Here is an 18448-nt window from a genome sequence, read left to right on the forward strand (position 1 = left end):
GTGAGTGAGGTTAGTTTTTGGAATAGGTGAGACGTTTCAATGTAAAATGATGTACTTTATCAGTAAGTAAACACCAAACAAAATTTATCCTGAATATTTTGTACCAGATATAACTCTCTTACAGTAGAAGAAGTTAGTCATATGTTGTAGAAAACTCATTTGTGATCTATATAAATGTTTTCCACAACAGAAGAAATTAGTGAGTGACAACTTATTTTTAATAAAAATATCTTTTTGAAAAATACATAATGTTATGTAACCTAATGGTTACAAAAATGTTTGTTTTATGTTATAAATATATTTATCTGCACTGATAAGGTTTGAATATCATTTGTTTCTTTACCCACCAGTTGAACGTCGAAAGATATTCACATGTTTAAAATTACATGGTCCGACACATCGCTTATGGGCTTAATATGTTTTCAATCCTGAGTATCTGCTATTATGTAATTTACAGGAAATTCCTTCCTTGTCTGTGACTTCTATTGTAGCTTAACAATAAGAGAGATGTTCTGTTTGATACAATATAAATGTTTATTTTATTTTTCAGAATCCTATTCCTACCAATAAACCTGGAGTTGAACCTAAAAGACCAAGTCGACCAGTGAATATCACAGTAGATTGTGTCCGACTGGAGCCAATCATATCAGTGTATCTTGGGCATCAGAATGTGGTCGGGTACGTTAAAATAAGATGATTTTGTGAAGAACACAGAATATATTTTGTGCCATTTTAGCCCTCTTGGTGTGAGTAGGTGGTCGGAGTGCCCGTGTGGTGATCTTTAACAAAGTTACAGTTAAAATTGAAACTCCTTTATTATCAATGTATGTAAATATACTTGACATGAAAACAAAGTTAATGATTCAGATTTTAATATAAGTTTGAAGTTGTTACAAGGAAATATTTTAACAAATCTTCAGTCTGTTCTAGCATGAAAATCACATTTCTGTGTCCTTCATCTTACCTCATTTATATTCAACCCTTCACTAGAATATCAGACCCACCTGTTATTTCGTCTTCTTCACTAAACCATTTAGAACCTAGAAAGGAAAAGGTTTAAGCTATCAAATGATGTGTAATGCTGTGTTGTCAGTTTTATCTTCCACTTGAAAGAATTTTGTCTCACGTGTGTTCTTTATTTGTGGTTATAGAAGTAACTAAATTGTAAAGGTTAGGAACTTATGGTTATATAAGGTTAGATAAGGTAGGATAGTGAAAAATTAAATACACATTATTCATAAGGTATGCTCTCAATAGCTCATACATTATATCATTCCATATGGTAACATAAGCTATGGGCTTGTTAAGTGAATTTCAATTGATGTGGTGGGTTTATTAGTTATATCTCAATCAAATGACAATAACATGTTATAATTAAGTAGGAACAGATGTAAACTGTTATAAGTCTTAAGCTGTTTGAGATAAACAATTATAGTTTCTGTTACAATCTACAGTAATTTTAGAAAGAAAAAAGGATAATTTGATTTATTTAATATATTTTATGATGATTACAATGTTGGTCAAATTGACAGAGTCAGTATAGAAGCTGGAGTAGAAGAAATAACAGCTGATATATAAACTTTTAATGAAAAAGTTTGATACATATTTAGGTACTTTTATAGGTTACACAAGTGAAATTTGAGAATTATCAAATAAAGAAAAGTATTTTAAATCTAAACACTGAAAATCACTTTGTGCTGGAAGCAGTCAACATTCTGATTCATGGATGAACCTTGTGTGAAAATAATTAAATATTTTGTTATTTTGTGTGCAAGAAACTTTTAATGTTTAGAGAAAGCTGACCAACTTTCTCAAAGATACATGAAACTTTAAAATTTATAAATACATGAACATATTATGATTACAAGACTGGTCACAATATATACAACTTGAGAAACTGGAACAAACATATAAAATGAACACAAGTTGGTATAAAAATTAATGGATAATTCACTAGTTAACTTGTACCTTTATGATAATACAATGATTTAGGATGATTACTAAAGTCTGAGGCTGAAAAGTCAGAGTTTCAAGCTATTTGTCTGAGGTAAATTTGTTTTAAAATGTAATTAAAGCTAAACAAAGCAACTACTCTTGACTAGAAACAGTAGAGAACAGAAATGTATATGTTGTAATATAATGTAATACATATATATTGTAATGTAGTGTAATATATGTTGTAATGTAATGTACTATATATGTATTGTAATGTAATGTAATATATATTGTAGTGTAATATATATATTGTAATGTAATGTTGTAATGCAATTCTTTTCTGTTTCTTTAAGACATAGATAAAAATGTTATTGTTCTACTTTTACTTAAAATTGTGTCATCATAACTATAAAAATGGGATACGTTCTGGACATTATTCTAGATCTGTAACACTCAAAAAAACAATTAACTTTGTTTCTCAGGTCCAACCTTGCTGGCAGTGCCGAAGAGGTAAATGTAAGAGTGTTATCAAAAAATAAGTTTAATGTATTAACACCAGTTGTCATGAAAGTCTGTTTTATGAAACAATAACAGATGTTTATAAATGTCTGCTGGTATTTGCTTTTGAGACATAATGGTTTCAGGAACATCAAAAACAGGGACATGAAATAAACACAGTTATTTCTGATGTTCATGAATATGTAATAACATATAATAACTGTTTGTGTTACATGTTCATGAATATTTAAAACAGACATTCATTTCAACTGGTATTAAAACATTAAACCTTTCTTTCTTTTGTTAACACTCTTGACTAATGAATAATAATAATTTTCCACCATTTGTTTATCTAACCATTCTATCTGTGTCTCACTTCAGTCATAAAAGGTCAGAATAATTAGTTAATAGCTTATTAGCCGAGTTTTAAACACATTCTTTCTATAAATCAGAATGTTTAGGAAGCAAAAATTAAACAATATTCATAGCTGTTATGAATTGTTTGATGGATAACTAAATTATACAGACGTGGGTCTGGCTTGGTTAAATATTATTACTAAATCACATTCAGTATGAAAGCATGTATGGATTAGGTACATGTACATTGTAATTATTTTGTAAGTTATTAAGGTTATAGATTCAGTATATTTATACCATAACACATAATATCTGTGGAGTCACATATGGGGGTGTTTTATGTTTTGTGACTGAATATAATAATATCTGTGTTCACTTTTAATGGTTGTTGAGAAATAAATGTTTGTGAGAGCAAGCATTGAATTAATTTGGTACTAGTACAATGGAACTATATTTATTAAAAATATTGTAATATATGGCAAGTGTTGAATTAATTTGGTACTAGTACAATGGAACTATATTTATTAAAAATATTGTAATATATGGCAAGTGTTGAATTAATTTGGTACTAGTACAATGGAACTATATTTATTAAAAATATTCTAACATATGGCAAGTGTTGAATTAATTTGGTACTAGTACAATGGAACTATATTTATTAAAAATATTGTAATATATGGCAAGTGTTGAATTAATTTGGTACCAGTACAATGAAACTATATTTATTAAAAATATTCTAATATATGCAAGTGTTGAATTAATTTGGTACTAGTACAATGGAACTATATTTATTAAAAATATTCTAATATATGGCAAGTGTTGAATTAATTTGGTACTAGTATAATGAAACTACATTTATTAAAAATATCTTAATATGTGTATGACAAACCAGGGAGTCTTTTTTAGTTGTGCATGCATTACTGAAATTAATATAAGTAGAATTTACAAAGTGATTTTTTGTTATGAGTTTTGAAATGGTCTGTTTGAATATTGTCATGAATTGAAGGTTTTGAAAAGTCTTACAATAACTAATATGAAAGATATAACATGTTTTGATATTTTATATCATGTTTTCTTTAAGGGATATTCTACAGCTGTATATCTCGTGGTGAGATTGAGTTCCTCGACGTTATTATCACGTCTTAAGAGCATGGGAATAAAGAATCCTGACCACACAAGAGCAATGAGTAAGATTCTGTATTTTGTCAGCAGTGGCTAGGCTACCAAAAATAATAGATTCTGTATTTTGTTAGGCCAGCAGTGGCTAGGCTACCAAAAATAATAGTTTCTGTATTTTGTTAGGCCAGCAGTGGCTAGGCTACCAAAAATAATAATTTCTGTATTTTGTCAGCAGTGGCTAGGCTACCAAAAATAATAGTTTCTGCATTTTGTCAGCAGTGGCTAGGCTACCAAAAATAATAGGTTTTGTATTTTGTTAGGCCAGCAGTGGCTAGGCTACCAAAAATAATAGTTTCTGTATTTTGTTAGGCCAGCAGTGGCTAGGCTACCAAAAATAATAATTTCTGTATTTTGCAGCAGTGGCTAGGCTACCAAAAATAATAGTTTCTGTATTTTGTCAGCAGTGGCTAGGCTACCAAAAATAATAGTTTCTGTATTTTGTTAGGCCAGCAGTGGCTAGGCTACCAAAAATAATAATTTCTGTATTTTGTCAGCAGTGGCTAGGCTACCAAAAATAATAGTTTCTGCATTTTGTCAGCAGTGGCTAGGCTACCAAAAATAATAGTTTCTGTATTTTGTTAGGCCAGCAGTGGCTAGGCTACCAAAAATAATAGTTTCTGCATTTTGTCAGCAGTGGCTAGGCTACCAAAATTAATGCATTGGCCTTATAACCTTGTAATAGTTATTGACAGAGTTGTCTTAGTAAATAATGTGTATGTGTATGTTTCACACGAGTTTGTATTCCACCTGGTGAAATGTCGTGGATAGAAAAAGTAAAAGTTTTATTGTGCTGTGTATTACTGATAAAAAATTGTGATTTTTTTTAAGCACATAGTTCCTTCTGATGTTTAATTTATATATATATATTCTACTTATTACTCTGTGTTTATGATTTCTGTGGCTATGAAATTGTTCTTTCATTTTTATGTGATAAAAAACTCATAACTATTAAATATTTTTCATATTGAGCATTTTATTTATGAGTTACTCTTGTGTAATTTACTTATTTTTAGTTATGTTTGTGTGTTTCTTAACTATTACATTTAAAACTTTTCAGTTAAACAAAAGTTACAACATGATCCTGATTTGGAAATTGCTACCACTAGTTTAAGAGGATCTCTGCTGTGTCCAGTAAGTAGGACTGTATTTGTAGCTCTCTTATTGCATTCATTTAACTCTTATCCATTAATTAAATATGTTTTACCTGTTTTTTGTAATGGAATATTTGCTTTATATTCATTGTAGTTAGGGAAAATGAGAATGGATATACCTTGTCGATCCATTACGTGTTCCCACTTACAGTGTATCGATGCATCGTTGTATCTCCAGATGAACGAAAAGAAACCCACATGGATATGTCCAGTTTGTGATAAAGATGCTGTATTCAGATGTCTCATGATTGATGGGTAGGTTTCAAGGAAACTACATAAAATTGGTATCTTTTCGAACGAGGAAGTTGTTTACTTTTATTTATTAATATTTTTTATGTGTCATAGATTCTGGGTATGGTCTGTATTAGTATGCCCTAAAATTCTAATAGTTTGATGTACAAATCTAAATTCCCTAATATTATAAGTTTAAAAAGATCATTTTTGTCTTTCTAAATGAAAAATGAAATACATTGAAATTCTGGTAAGTTATAAGGAACATAATATTTTCAGAGGAATTCTAATGTGTACCACCTTCCAGTTAAAACACTGATTGGAACCAATCATAGTATTTGATACAAATTGTTTTGAGAGTTGTGCAACATATTAGCATAGCCAAGCCTTAGACTGTATTGAATTCCAACACTTTATAACATCGTCTAAGAATTTATCGATTGAGCACTTGTTAAAAATCCTTAATATAGACTCTGGTTCTGGGATTTTTTAAAAATTTAATAATTACTTAGCTGGAACTGTCTCTGAATATCATCTGAAGTGATCAGTATTTTTATTGAAATGTGTAATGTTTTGCTGACCTTAGAAACATTTTGAAATCAAGTATGTAACATATGATCCAGAAACACTGTGCTATATTTTTGTAATAATACAGAGCAGTAAGTTGAAAACATTTCTTCCTAGTGTTACTTGTATAGACACTAGGAATGACTAACTGTAGTGAAACTAGTTAATACTGAAAACAAAATAAACATGAAGTCCTGATAAACGAAGGATAAGAAACGTATACTAACATGTTAATTATTGCCTTCTGTTGAAACCCAACCATTGGGTTATTGATGATGGGGAATATTTCTTAGAGAGAAACTGTTGCACAGACCTTAAAACATGTTTTGAGATCTTGTAGTATGATTAAGAGAAGTAATATAAGTAAAGGTTGTAGTATGATTAATAGAAGTAATATAAGTAAAGCTTGTAGTATGATTAAGTGAAGTAATATAAGTAAAGCTTGTAGTATGATTAAGAGAAGTAATATAAGTAAAGGTTGTAGTATGATTAACAGAAGTAATATAAGTAAAGGTTGTAGTATGATTAAGAGAAGTAATATAAGTAAAGGTTGTAGTATGATTAAGAGAAGTAATATAAGTAAAGGTTGTAGTATGATTAACAGAAGTAATATAAGTAAAGGTTGTAGTATGATTAAGAGAAGTAATATAAGTAAAGGTTGTAGTATGATTAACAGAAGTAATATAAGTAAAGGTTGTAGTATGATTAAGAGAAGTAATATAAGTAAAGGTTGTAGTATGATTAAGAGTAATATCAGTAAAGGTTGTAGTATGATTAAGAGAAGTAATATAAGTAAAGGTTGTAGTATGATTAAGAGAAGTAATATAAGTAAAGGTTGTAGTATGATTAACAGAAGTAATATAAGTAAAGGTTGTGGTATGATTAAGAGAAGTAATATAAGTAAAGGTTGTAGTATGATTAAGAGAAGTAATATAAGTAAAGGTTGTAGTATGATTAACAGAAGTAATATAAGTAAAGGTTGTAGTATGATTAAGAGAAGTAATATAAGTAAAGGTTGTGGTATGATTAAGAGAAATAATATAAGTAAAGGTTGTAGTATGATTAAGAGTAATATAAGTAAAGGTTGTAGTATGATTAAGAGAAGTAATATAAGTAAAGGTTGTAGTATGATTAAGAGAAGTAATATAAATAACAGGTTGTAGTATGATTAAGTGAAGTAATATAAGTAAAAGAGTATGATTAAGAAGTAATATAAGTAAAAGGTTGTAGTATGATTAAGTGAAGTAATATAAGTAAAGGTTGTAGTATGATTAACAAAGTAATATAAGTAAAGGTTGTAGTATGATTAACAAGTAATATGAGTAAAGGTTGTAGTATGATTAAGAAATAATATAAGTAAAGGTTGTAGTATGATTAAGAGATAGCTAATAATATAAGTAAAGGTTGTAGTATGATTAACAAGAAGTAATATAAGTAAAGGTTGTAGTATGATTAACAGAAGTAATATAAAACAGGTTGTAGTATGATTAAGAGAAGTAATATAAGTAAAGGTTGTAGTATGATTAAGAGCTAACATAAGTAAAGGTTGTAGTATGATTAAGAGAAGTAATATCAGTAAAGGTTGTAGTATGATTAAGAGAAGTAATATAAGTAAAGGTTGTAGTATGATTAAGAGAAGTAATATAAGTAAAGGTTGTAGTATGATTAACAGTAATATAAGTAAAGGTTGTGGTATGATTAAGAGAAGTAATATAAGTAAAGGTTGTAGTATGATTAAGATAGCTAATATAAGTAAAGGTTGTAGTATGATTAACAAGTAATATAAGTAAAGGTTGTAGTATGATTAAGAGCCAATAATATAAGTAAAGGTTGTAGTATGATTAACAGAAGTAATATAAGTAAAGGTTGTAGTATGATTAAGAGAAGTAATATAAGTAAAGGTTGTAGTATGATTAAGAGAAGTAATATAAGTAAAGGTTGTAGTATGATTAAGAGAAGTAATATAAGTAAAGGTTGTAGTATGATTAACAGAAGTAATATAAGTAAAGGTTGTAGTATGATTAACAGAAGTAATATAAGTAAAGGTTGTAGTATGATTAACAGAAGTAATATAAGTAAAGGTTGTAGTATGATTAAGTGAAGTAATATAAGTAAAGGTTGTAGTATGATTAAGAGAAGTAATATAAGTAAAGGTTGTAGTATGATTAACAGAAGTAATGTAAGTAAAGGTTGTGGTATGATTAAGTGAAGTAATATAAGTAAAGGTTGTAGTATGATTAAGAGAAGTAATATAAGTATATCTTGTAGTATGATTAAGAGAAGTAATATAAGTATATCTTGTAGTATGATTAAGAGAAGTAATATGAGTAAAGGTTGTAGTATGATTAAGAGAAGTAATATGAGTAAAGGTTGTAGTATGATTAAGAGAAGTAATATGAGTAAAGGTTGTAGTATGATTAAGAGAAGTAATATGAGTAAAGGTTGTAGTATGATTAAGAGAAGTAATATAAGTAAAGGTTGTAGTATGATTAAGAGAAGTAATATCAGTAAAGGTTGTAGTATGATTAAGAGAAGTAATATAAGTAAAGGTTGTAGTATGATTAAGAGAAGTAATATAAGTAAAGGTTGTAGTATGATTAAGAGAAGTAATATAAGTAAAGGTTGTAGTATGATTAAGAGAAGTAATATAAGTAGATCTTGTAGTATGATTAAGTGAAGTAATATAAGTAACGAGGTTGTAGTATGATTAAGAGAAGTAATATAAGTAAAGGTTGTAGTATGATTAAGAGAAGATATATGAGTAGATCTTGTAGTATGATTAAGATAGTAATATAAGTAAAGGTTGTAGTATGATTAACAAGTAATATAAGTAAAAGGTTGTAGTATGATTAAAGATAGCTAATATGAGTAAAGGTTGTAGTATGATTAAGAAAGCTAATATCAGTAAAGGTTGTAGTATGATTAAGAGAAATAATATAAGTAAAGGTTGTAGTATGATTAAGAGAAGCTAATATAAGTAAAGGTTGTGGTATGATTAAGAGAAGTAATATAAGTAAAGGTTGTGGTATGATTAAGAGAAGTAATATAAGTAGATCTTGTAGTATGATTAAGTGAAGTAATATAAGTAAAGGTTGTAGTATGATTAAGAGAAGTAATATAAGTAAAGGTTGTAGTATGATTAAGAGAAGTAATATAAGTAAAGGTTGTAGTATGATTAAGAGAGGTAATATGAGTAAAGGTTGTAGTATGATTAAGAGAGGTAATATGAGTAAAGGTTGTAGTATGATTAATAGAAGTAATATAAGTAAAGGTTGTAGTATGATTAAGAGAAGTAATATAAGTAAAGGTTGTGGTATGATTAAGAGAAGTAATATCAGTAAAGGTTGTAGTATGATTAAGAGAAGTAATATAAGTAAAGGTAATAACTGTTATTAAGAGTTTAATCTGTTTAAAAATTTAAATCTTATTGTCAGAGTCAAGAAGAAAGATAAAAAGATAATGCTTTGAATGTTAAATAATAATGAAAATAATAAGTGTGAAAGTTCGGTAACACGAACAATTAATGATTGAGCACTGCAGAATTGAGGAAAACAATGAGTTGTAGAAGATACAAAGTGCTTAAATGTATTATTGTGAATAAGTGTTGCTCTTCTGTTGATGAAGAAGATCTGTCTTATACTGATTCCACCAATAACACTTCAGCAGTGGTGCAAGGAATTAACTATTTATTCAGCTGAGAGTTGAGGAAACAAAATATGTTAAATTTAGGAGTCACAGCTCAAATGAAAGATTGTCTTTATAACACAGATAACATGTAACAGTATAGCTTCCTTTAACTCTATCTCCTCAGGTATAATTTTCTGCACGATGTAAAGTTTTAGCGTCTTACATTCAAAATTTCATTGCACTACTTTTTGTTTATGTCATACTGACTAGTATTGCATAAAATCTTTGCTAATAATCCATATTTTAATAGTATACGAGTTTTAAGTTCTTAGTCTTTGAAGGTAGTATTTAAAAAAATCCTGAATTTCCCTTGGCGTGACACATGCAACACATTTTCCTGAATTTCCCTTAGCGTGACACATGCAACACATTTTCCTGAATTTCCCTTAGCGTGACACATGCAACACATTTTCCTGAATTTCCCTTAGCGTGACACATGCAACTCATTTTCCTGAAATTCCCTTAGCGTGACACATGCAACTAATTTTTCTGAATTTCCCTTGGCGTGACACATGCAACTCATTTTCCTGAATTTCCCTTAGCGTGACACATGCAACACATTTTCCTGAATTTCCCTTAGCGTGACACATGCAACTCATTTTCCTGAATTTCCCTTAGCGTGACACATGCAACACATTTTCCTGAATTTCCCTTAGCGTGACACATGCAACACATTTTCCTGAATTTCCCTTAGCGTGACACATGCAACACATTTTCCTGAAATTCCCTTAGCGTGACACATGCAACTAATTTTTCTGAATTTCCCTTGGCGTGACACATGCAACTCATTTTCCTGAATTTCCCTTAGCGTGACACATGCAACTAATTTTCTGAATTTCCTTGGTGACACATGCAACTCATTTTCCTGAATTTCCCTTAGCGTGACACATGCAACTCATTTTCCTGAATTTCCCTTAGCGTGACACATGCAACTCATTTTCCTGAATTTCCCTTGGCGTGACACATGCAACTCATTTTCCTGAATTTTCCTTAGCGTGACACATGCAACACATTTTGTCTATATCAGTGATGACAAGAAAATCCACTTGTAGAGAAAAATGTATATGTAAAAACGGCTGGTTTGGGTTGAAAATTTTTTTTTCCATTACGACTAATAATGTCCACATATGAATCGTTTAATTACAATATTGGTAAATACACAGCATGGGCATTCTACAAATATGTAACATCAGCCAGCTCATTCATCAAATACTCTTTTAATTTCAAGTCTGATCTTAATCAACTTAATCATAAAGCTTTAATGGCCAGTTTCGATGCTATATCTCTCTTTACAGAAATTCCAACCACTGAAGCCTGCAAGACAGCCTTAGAACTCTATATCCGAGACCTTAACCCAACTATAGAAATTCCCAGTAACCAGTTAGCAACCCCAATAGAATTCACCACGGTAAAGACAAACTTCATGTTCAACAACCACAACTATATACAAACAAATGGCCTAAGCATGGGCAACCCAGTATCACCAGTTCTAGCCAATATTTTTATGACACAAGTTGAAACACAAGCAATTAACACAGCATTACATCCACCACTATACTGGTACAGATATGTAGATGACACAGTTATGAATTCAGATCTACAGAACACATACTTAATTTTTTCAATCACATTAACTCTATACATCCCAACATTAACTTCACATGTGAACAGGAAGAAAGCAATCAAATATCATATCTTAACCTCAAAATTACAAGAACCGATACACAATTTAAAACAGAAATCCACCGAAAAATCATCCATACTGGACTATACATTTCTTGGGACTCAGCACATGAAACAAAACAAAAACTCAACATACTAAGAAACCAAATAAACACAGCCACAAAACTATGCTCACCAGATAAAATTAACGATGAATTAGACAAAATAAAACAATACTTCATGAACATTAATAAGTTTCCTCCACAAACCGTAGAAAACATTATTCGCACACACCTAGACAGAAAGCAAAATCAACCAACAAAAGTAAATATATCTCACGAATCAAAAAATCACGAAACCATATACGTTTGCATACCATATATTCCCGACATTAGCAGAATAATAACCAACACTTGGCAAAAACTAGTAACAAAATATGACATTCCAGTTCTTACCAAATTTATTCAAAAACCAGGCACAAAACTAAGGTCCATATTGTGTAAAAACTATATTGACAAACACCACACCAACATTATTTATAAAATACAATGTGATAACTGCCACGATTTCTATATCAGAGAAACAAGTAGAGAAATGGAAACCAGATTCAAAGAACACAAAAAGTCACCTTCACACATTTTTGAACAATGCAAATCAAATAAATACAACATAACCATAGAAAACATCCAAATACTAAATAAAGAAACAAATGCAAAATTAAAGAAATCTTACTTATACAACTCAAGCCCAAAATAAACCAACACAAAGGAGCACCTTTATACCTATATTAATAAATATAATCAAACATCTAAGCACGCTCTCTACATTCCTACACTCAGTTACACAACCTCCTTCAAACATGTGGTCAGCTATCGATCAGTTACCTCTTTCTATCTTTGTGAACCTGACAATGACCAAAGAAACATTGTTTGCTCCTCTAAATGGAGCTTTGTCTTCCCATACTAGCCATTTTTACATATGTTTTGTCAATATATCTTATTTATTTTATCCATCATCCCTGCAGTAAATACAAAAATTAGACATAAATTACTCACTATAATTTAGTCATTGCTCAAATAAATCATAATTTCATAGCCTTCAATTTTGTTGGTAATAGAGCTATGAAATAGAAAATCATACCTCTCCTGTCGCATCCTATCTCTCAGGATATGTTAATAGTTTTTTGTATGTTTAATTATATGTTATGTATAACCAATAGAAAGCCATGTTTTTTTCATCTATGAAATAATGTTGTGTTCTAAATAGAAAATTGTCACTTGAAGTACAACCTTTCTTCCCATAGGAAAATTAACATTTGAGATTTGTAGAAAATTGTCTACGTTATTAAATGTTATTAGCCTGTGTTCTTTGGTGAATCACGTAATTAAATAATAAGTTAGTGTAATACTACCAATAGTATAAAAATAGGTTTAGGTGTTTTCAACAATCAACAGCAAGGATAAAGGAGATTAGGTAAATAATTCCTTGTTTTTGTGTTGATTCTGTATTTATTATTATAGAAGTGACTAAAATGTAAAAATAGGGATCTTTTTAGGTTAGTTAAGACTGAGTTAGTAAAATAAGTAATAAATGATTTGCAAGGCACCCGCGTGAGGAGCTTATAGTATCCTGTCGATAATGTAGTTTGATAGTTTACTCTGAGCTGTATCTGTCTCAAATGTTTTACAACTTACAAGATAGTAATTATACAAGGTTTGAAAGGCAATAAAACAATAACATTTAATTACAAGTACTGTTATAAGCTTAAAACTACTTAAAGCAGGCAAGTGTAGTCTTATGTTACAATTTGAAGGCATTCTAGAAAGAAAGAAAAAGTAGTTTTGATTTATTTTTTCTGGTGGTTAAGTGGCCAGTCAAACTGACAGATCCACTGTAGAGATATGGTGGCCAGTCAAACTGACAGATCCACTGTAGAGATATGGTGACCAGTCAAACTGACAGATCCACTGTAGAGATATGGTGACCAGTCAAACTGACAGATCCACTGTAGAGATATGGTGACCAGTAAAACTGACAGATGCACTGTAGAGATATGGTGGCCAGTCAAACTGACAGATCCACTGTAGAGATATGGTGACCAGTCAAACTGACAGATCCACTGTAGAGATATGGTGACCAGTCAAACTGACAGATCCACTGTAGAGATATGGTGACCAGTAAAACTGACAGATGCACTGTAGAGATATGGTGGCCAGTCAAACTGACAGATCCACTGTAGAGATATGGTGGCCAGTCAAACTGACAGATCCATTATAGAGATATGGTGGCCAGTCAAACTGACAGATCCACTGTAGAGATATGGTGGCCAGTCAAACTGACAGATCCACTGTAGAGATATGGTGGCCAGTCAAACTGACAGATCCACTGTAGAGATATGGTGGCCAGTCAAACTGACAGATCCACTGTAGAGATATGGTGGCCAGTCAAACTGACAGATCCACTGTAGAGATATGGTGGCCAGTCAAACTGACAGATCCACTGTAGAGATATGGTGGCCAGTCAAACTGACAGATCCACTGTAGAGATATGGTGGCCAGTCAAACTGACAGATCCACTGTAGAGATATGGTGGCCAGTCAAACTGACAGATCCACTGTAGAGATATGGTCGCCAGTCAAACTGACAGATCCACTGTAGAGATATGGTGGCCAGTCAAACTGACAGATCCACTGTAGAGATATGGTCGCCAGTCAAACTGACAGATCCACTGTAGAGATATGGTGGAGAAAATAACAGATAAAATATTAAGTTTAACTGAAAAAACGTTTAACATGAGGAAAACTATTTTTAGTCTTAACATGAAAAGTCTTCACACACAAAGTATTCAAATCAAATACGTCACAAAAAATATGATTTTTTTATGTCAAGGAGTTATAATATTAACTGAAAACTGCCAAATGTTTTGAAGATATACACACTACATTGAAAGTTAGAAATATTAAATTTGTAATTTAAGTAAATACAAACAGGTCACATGGTTGGTCAAATTGACCTAGCTTGATTTGAAAGAATTAAATATGATTTGCAAAATGTTGATAAAAGTGTTTTTCAACCTAGACTTTGGTTCTGTGGACTGTTTCTGGGGTTCTACAAGAAAAAATCTGTACTGGTAGTAACATGAAGAAAGAAACCAAGACGATTATGTTACTGTCATAATTTCTCTTGGTCTAAGTATGACTAAGACTATTATGTCACTGTCATAATTTCTCTTGGTCTAAGTATGACTAAGACTATTATGTCACTGTCATAATTTCTCTTGGTCTAAGTATGACTAAGACTATTATGTCACTGTCATAATTTCTCTTGGTCTAAGTATGACTAAGACTATTATGTCACTGTCATAATTTCTCTTGGTCTAAGTATGACTAAGACTATTATGTCACTGTCATAATTTCTCTTGGTCTAAGTATGACTAAGACTATTATGTCACTGTCATAATTTCTCTTGGTCTAAGTATGACTAAGACTATTATGTCACTGTCATAATTTCTCTTGGTCTAAGTATGACTAAGACTATTATGTCACTGTCATAATTTCTCTTGGTCTAAGTATGACTAAGACTATTATGTCACTGTCATAATTTCTCTTGGTCTAAGTATGACTAAGACTATTATGTCATTGTCATAATTTCTCTTGGTCTAAGTATGACTAAGACTATTATGTTACTGTCATAATTTCTCTTGGTCTATGTATGACTAAGACTATTATGTCACTGTCATAATTTCTCTTGGTCTAAGTATGACTAAGACTATTATGTCACTGTCATAATTTCTCTTGGTCTACGTATGACTAAGACTATTATGTCACTGTCATAATTTCTCTTGGTCTAAGTATGACTAAGACTATTATGTCACTGTCATAATTTCTCTTGGTCTAAGTATGACTAAGACTATTATGTCACTGTCATAAGTTCTCTTGGTCTAAGTATGACTAAGACTATTATGTCATTGTCATAATTTCTCTTGGTCTAAGTGTGACTAAGACTATTATGTCACTGTCATAATTTCTCTTGGTCTAAGTGTGACTAAGACTATTATGTCACTGTCATAATTTCTCTTGGTCTAAGTGTGATTAAGACTATTATGTCGCTGTCATAATTTCTCTTGGTCTAAGTGTGATTAAGACTATTATGTCGCTGTCATAATTTCTCTTGGTCTAAGTATGACTAAGACTATTATGTCACTGTCATAATTTCTCTTGGTCTAAGTATGACTAAGACTATTATGTCATTGTCATAATTTCTCTTGGTCTAAGTATGACTAAGACTATTATGTCATTGTCATAATTTCTCTTGGTCTATGTATGACTAAGACTATTATGTCACTGTCATAATTTCTCTTGGTCTAAGTATGACTAAGACTATTATGTCATTGTCATAATTTCTCTTGGTCTAAGTGTGACTAAGACTATTATGTCACTGTCATAATTTCTCTTGGTCTAAGTATGACTAAGACTATTTTGTCAATGTCATAATTTCTCTTGGTCTAAGTATGACTAAGACTATTATGTTACTGTCATAATTTCTCTTGGTCTAAGTATGACAGAAAAGTTGTTTTTTTAGGCTTTCTGAAACATTCTTGTGGGAATTTCTTTTTTCTCATCAATCCAAAACTTCACTTGTCTGTAGAACAAAGTGATCAAAAAAGATATGGCTTTCTGTTGGTTACAAATATAATAAAGGTGGATATCAGGAAAATCTATTAACAAATTGTAAAAAACAGGAAGGTGTGACAGGAGGGAAGTCTGAATTATTACTGGATTGTTCTTGGACCAATCAGATTGAAGGATATAAAAATGTTATTACACCATCTAGACAATATTATGGAGTAAAAAAATACATTATTGTTATTTTAATCTGATCCTATGTTACAATTTCATCTGTAATACATTATTATTACTAATTTTAATCTTATCCTATGTTACAATTTCATCTGTAACACATTATTGTTACTAATTTTAATCTGATCCTATGTTACAATTTCATCTGCAATAATAATGTAATAAATAGAATCTCTTTCAATTTCATGTGTATGTGATAGAGTTCTGCTGTAAATATATTACCCTTGGTAACACAGTGATTTTCATGTGTATGTGATAGAGTTCTGCTGTAAATATATTACCCTTGGTAACACAGTGATTTTCATGTGTATGTGATAGAGTTCTGCTGTAAATATATTATCCTTGGTAACACAGTGATTAAAACTCCTGAATAAAATTATAGTGAAGAGTTTTGGAGATATAACTAATATAGAAATGTTGCTATGTAATTCTGGAACCTAAGAGATAAGAGTGTTCTAAACGTGTCTAACAATATCTGATGAATTGCGTGGGTTATGTGAGGTACAGTTTGTTTACCCTTTCTTGTCAAGCTCATGCAGTTTGTGAACATTGAGTTGCATATTACACTCGAACAACAATACATGTGGTAATTCTAAGATTTCTTAACATATTCCATTAAAAACTGGTATCTTGTTTACGAAGAATGATGTATTTATGATTTAGTGTTTTCAATAAAAACATTTTAAAACATTACTAGCACTTAATTAACTAAAATATAGTAAGACATAAAAAAATAAATATTTACACTGTATGTATGATTATAACATATTTAAGTAAGAAACAACTTTTAAGTGGTATAGTTGATCAAGCAGCCAGTAATACTGCAGTCAGTTTCATGTAATCTGTGATGACAACTAGGCACCAATTTCAAAATAACTATTGTTAAATTAAAGTGCAAAATAAGTTCTTTCTAATGGGTATATATATGTGTATGTAACATCTATGTGTTGACTACAAATCTGTTAAAGGTGGGTGTGACATCAGTCAGGGATTGAGAAAAAAACAACCTATTGCTTGTCTTTACTGTATTCATTTATAGGATATTTATATGTACAAGTCAAAAGGTTAGATAAGCATCTTATTGTTTAGTGTTTGTATTTAGAGGTTACAATATATCCTGATGATGTTAAAAGGCTGTGTGATTAAAGTGTTTATTAACTACAAAACTGAAAAAAGTGTTCTTTCTTATTTAGACATTTGGTTAATTGAAGATATTTGTTTTTTTATAATTTGCTTTTACCGTTTAAATTTGAAATTGTAGGACATATCAGAAGGAAGGATACTTGTATAAAATGGCCACATCCCATAAAGGAGCCACAAATATGTATAGGTTATACTTTTATGATAAAAATGGGTTCAGAATACACACACTGACATTGTGATCCAGAATAAATCAACCTAATAACCTGAGTGAAACAGGGTGCTTTTGTTGGTTCATACATATGTTTATAAAGTACATTATGTTCATTGGTTGACTGAAAAACATACAATAAGCTTTAGTGGGATCAGTATGAAGTGTTGCTTGTTTATTGGTTGACTGAAAAACATATTATAAGCTTTAGTGGGATCGGTATGAAGTGCTGCTTGTTTATTGGTTGACTGAAAAACATATGATAAACTTTAGTGGGATCAATATGAAGTGCTGCTTGTTTATTGGTTGACTGAAAAACATATGATAAGCTTTAGTGGGATCGGTATGAAGTGCTGCTTGTTCATTGGTTGACTGAAAAACATATGATAAGCTTTAGTTGGATGTGTATGAAGTGCTGCTTGTTCATTGGTTGACATGGAAATCACTTGCTTTTATGTCATACTCATGGTTAGTAGTGTTTCAAGTCACACAAGTTTGATAAGGGCTGGCTTTAAGATTATTTTTAATAAAAAGTTTGATAAGGGCTGGCTTTAAGATTATTTTTAATAAAAAGTTTGATAAGGGCTGGCTTTAAGATTATTTTTAATAAGAAGTTTGATAAGGGCTGGCTTTAAGATTATTTTTAATAAGAAGTTTGATAAGGGCTGGCTTTAAGATTATTTTTAATAAGAAGTTTTATAAGGGCTGACTTTAAGATTATTTTTAATAAGAAGTTTGATAAGTGCTTGCTTTAAGATTATTTTTAATAAGAAGTTTTATAAGGGCTGGCTTTAAGATTATTTTTAATAAGAAGTTTTATAAGGGCTGGCTTTAAGATTATTTTTAATAAGAAGTTTGATAAGTGCTTGCTTTAAGATTATTTTTAATAAGAAGTTTTATAAGGGCTGGCTTTAAGATTATTTTAATAAGAAGTTTGATAAGGGCTGGCTTTAAGATTATTTTAATAAGAAG

At 30.5% G+C, this 18448-nt stretch overlaps 1 protein-coding gene across 2 annotated transcripts in view; it reads left to right on the top strand.

Annotated features, from left to right (window-relative positions):
- The first annotated feature begins 352 nt into the window (after positions 1 to 352).
- Positions 353 to 18448, top strand: part of LOC143242200 (E3 SUMO-protein ligase PIAS1-like) — a 571445-nt gene continuing 553349 nt past the window's right edge. The window contains exons 1-6 of one of the 2 annotated variants that reach the window (XM_076485554.1): positions 353 to 446; positions 551 to 678; positions 2418 to 2451; positions 3872 to 3977; positions 5027 to 5100; positions 5215 to 5375. In XM_076485554.1, the coding sequence (XP_076341669.1) occupies positions 387 to 446; positions 551 to 678; positions 2418 to 2451; positions 3872 to 3977; positions 5027 to 5100; positions 5215 to 5375 (563 nt within the window). In that variant the 5' untranslated portion in view covers positions 353 to 386. The remainder of the gene's footprint in view (positions 447 to 550; positions 679 to 2417; positions 2452 to 3871; positions 3978 to 5026; positions 5101 to 5214; positions 5376 to 18448) is intronic. The other variant, XM_076485555.1, reaches the window with a different exon arrangement.

Source organism: Tachypleus tridentatus, unplaced genomic scaffold (assembly GCF_004210375.1).
Source record: "Tachypleus tridentatus isolate NWPU-2018 unplaced genomic scaffold, ASM421037v1 Hic_cluster_2, whole genome shotgun sequence".
Lineage (NCBI taxonomy): Eukaryota > Metazoa > Arthropoda > Merostomata > Xiphosura > Limulidae > Tachypleus > Tachypleus tridentatus.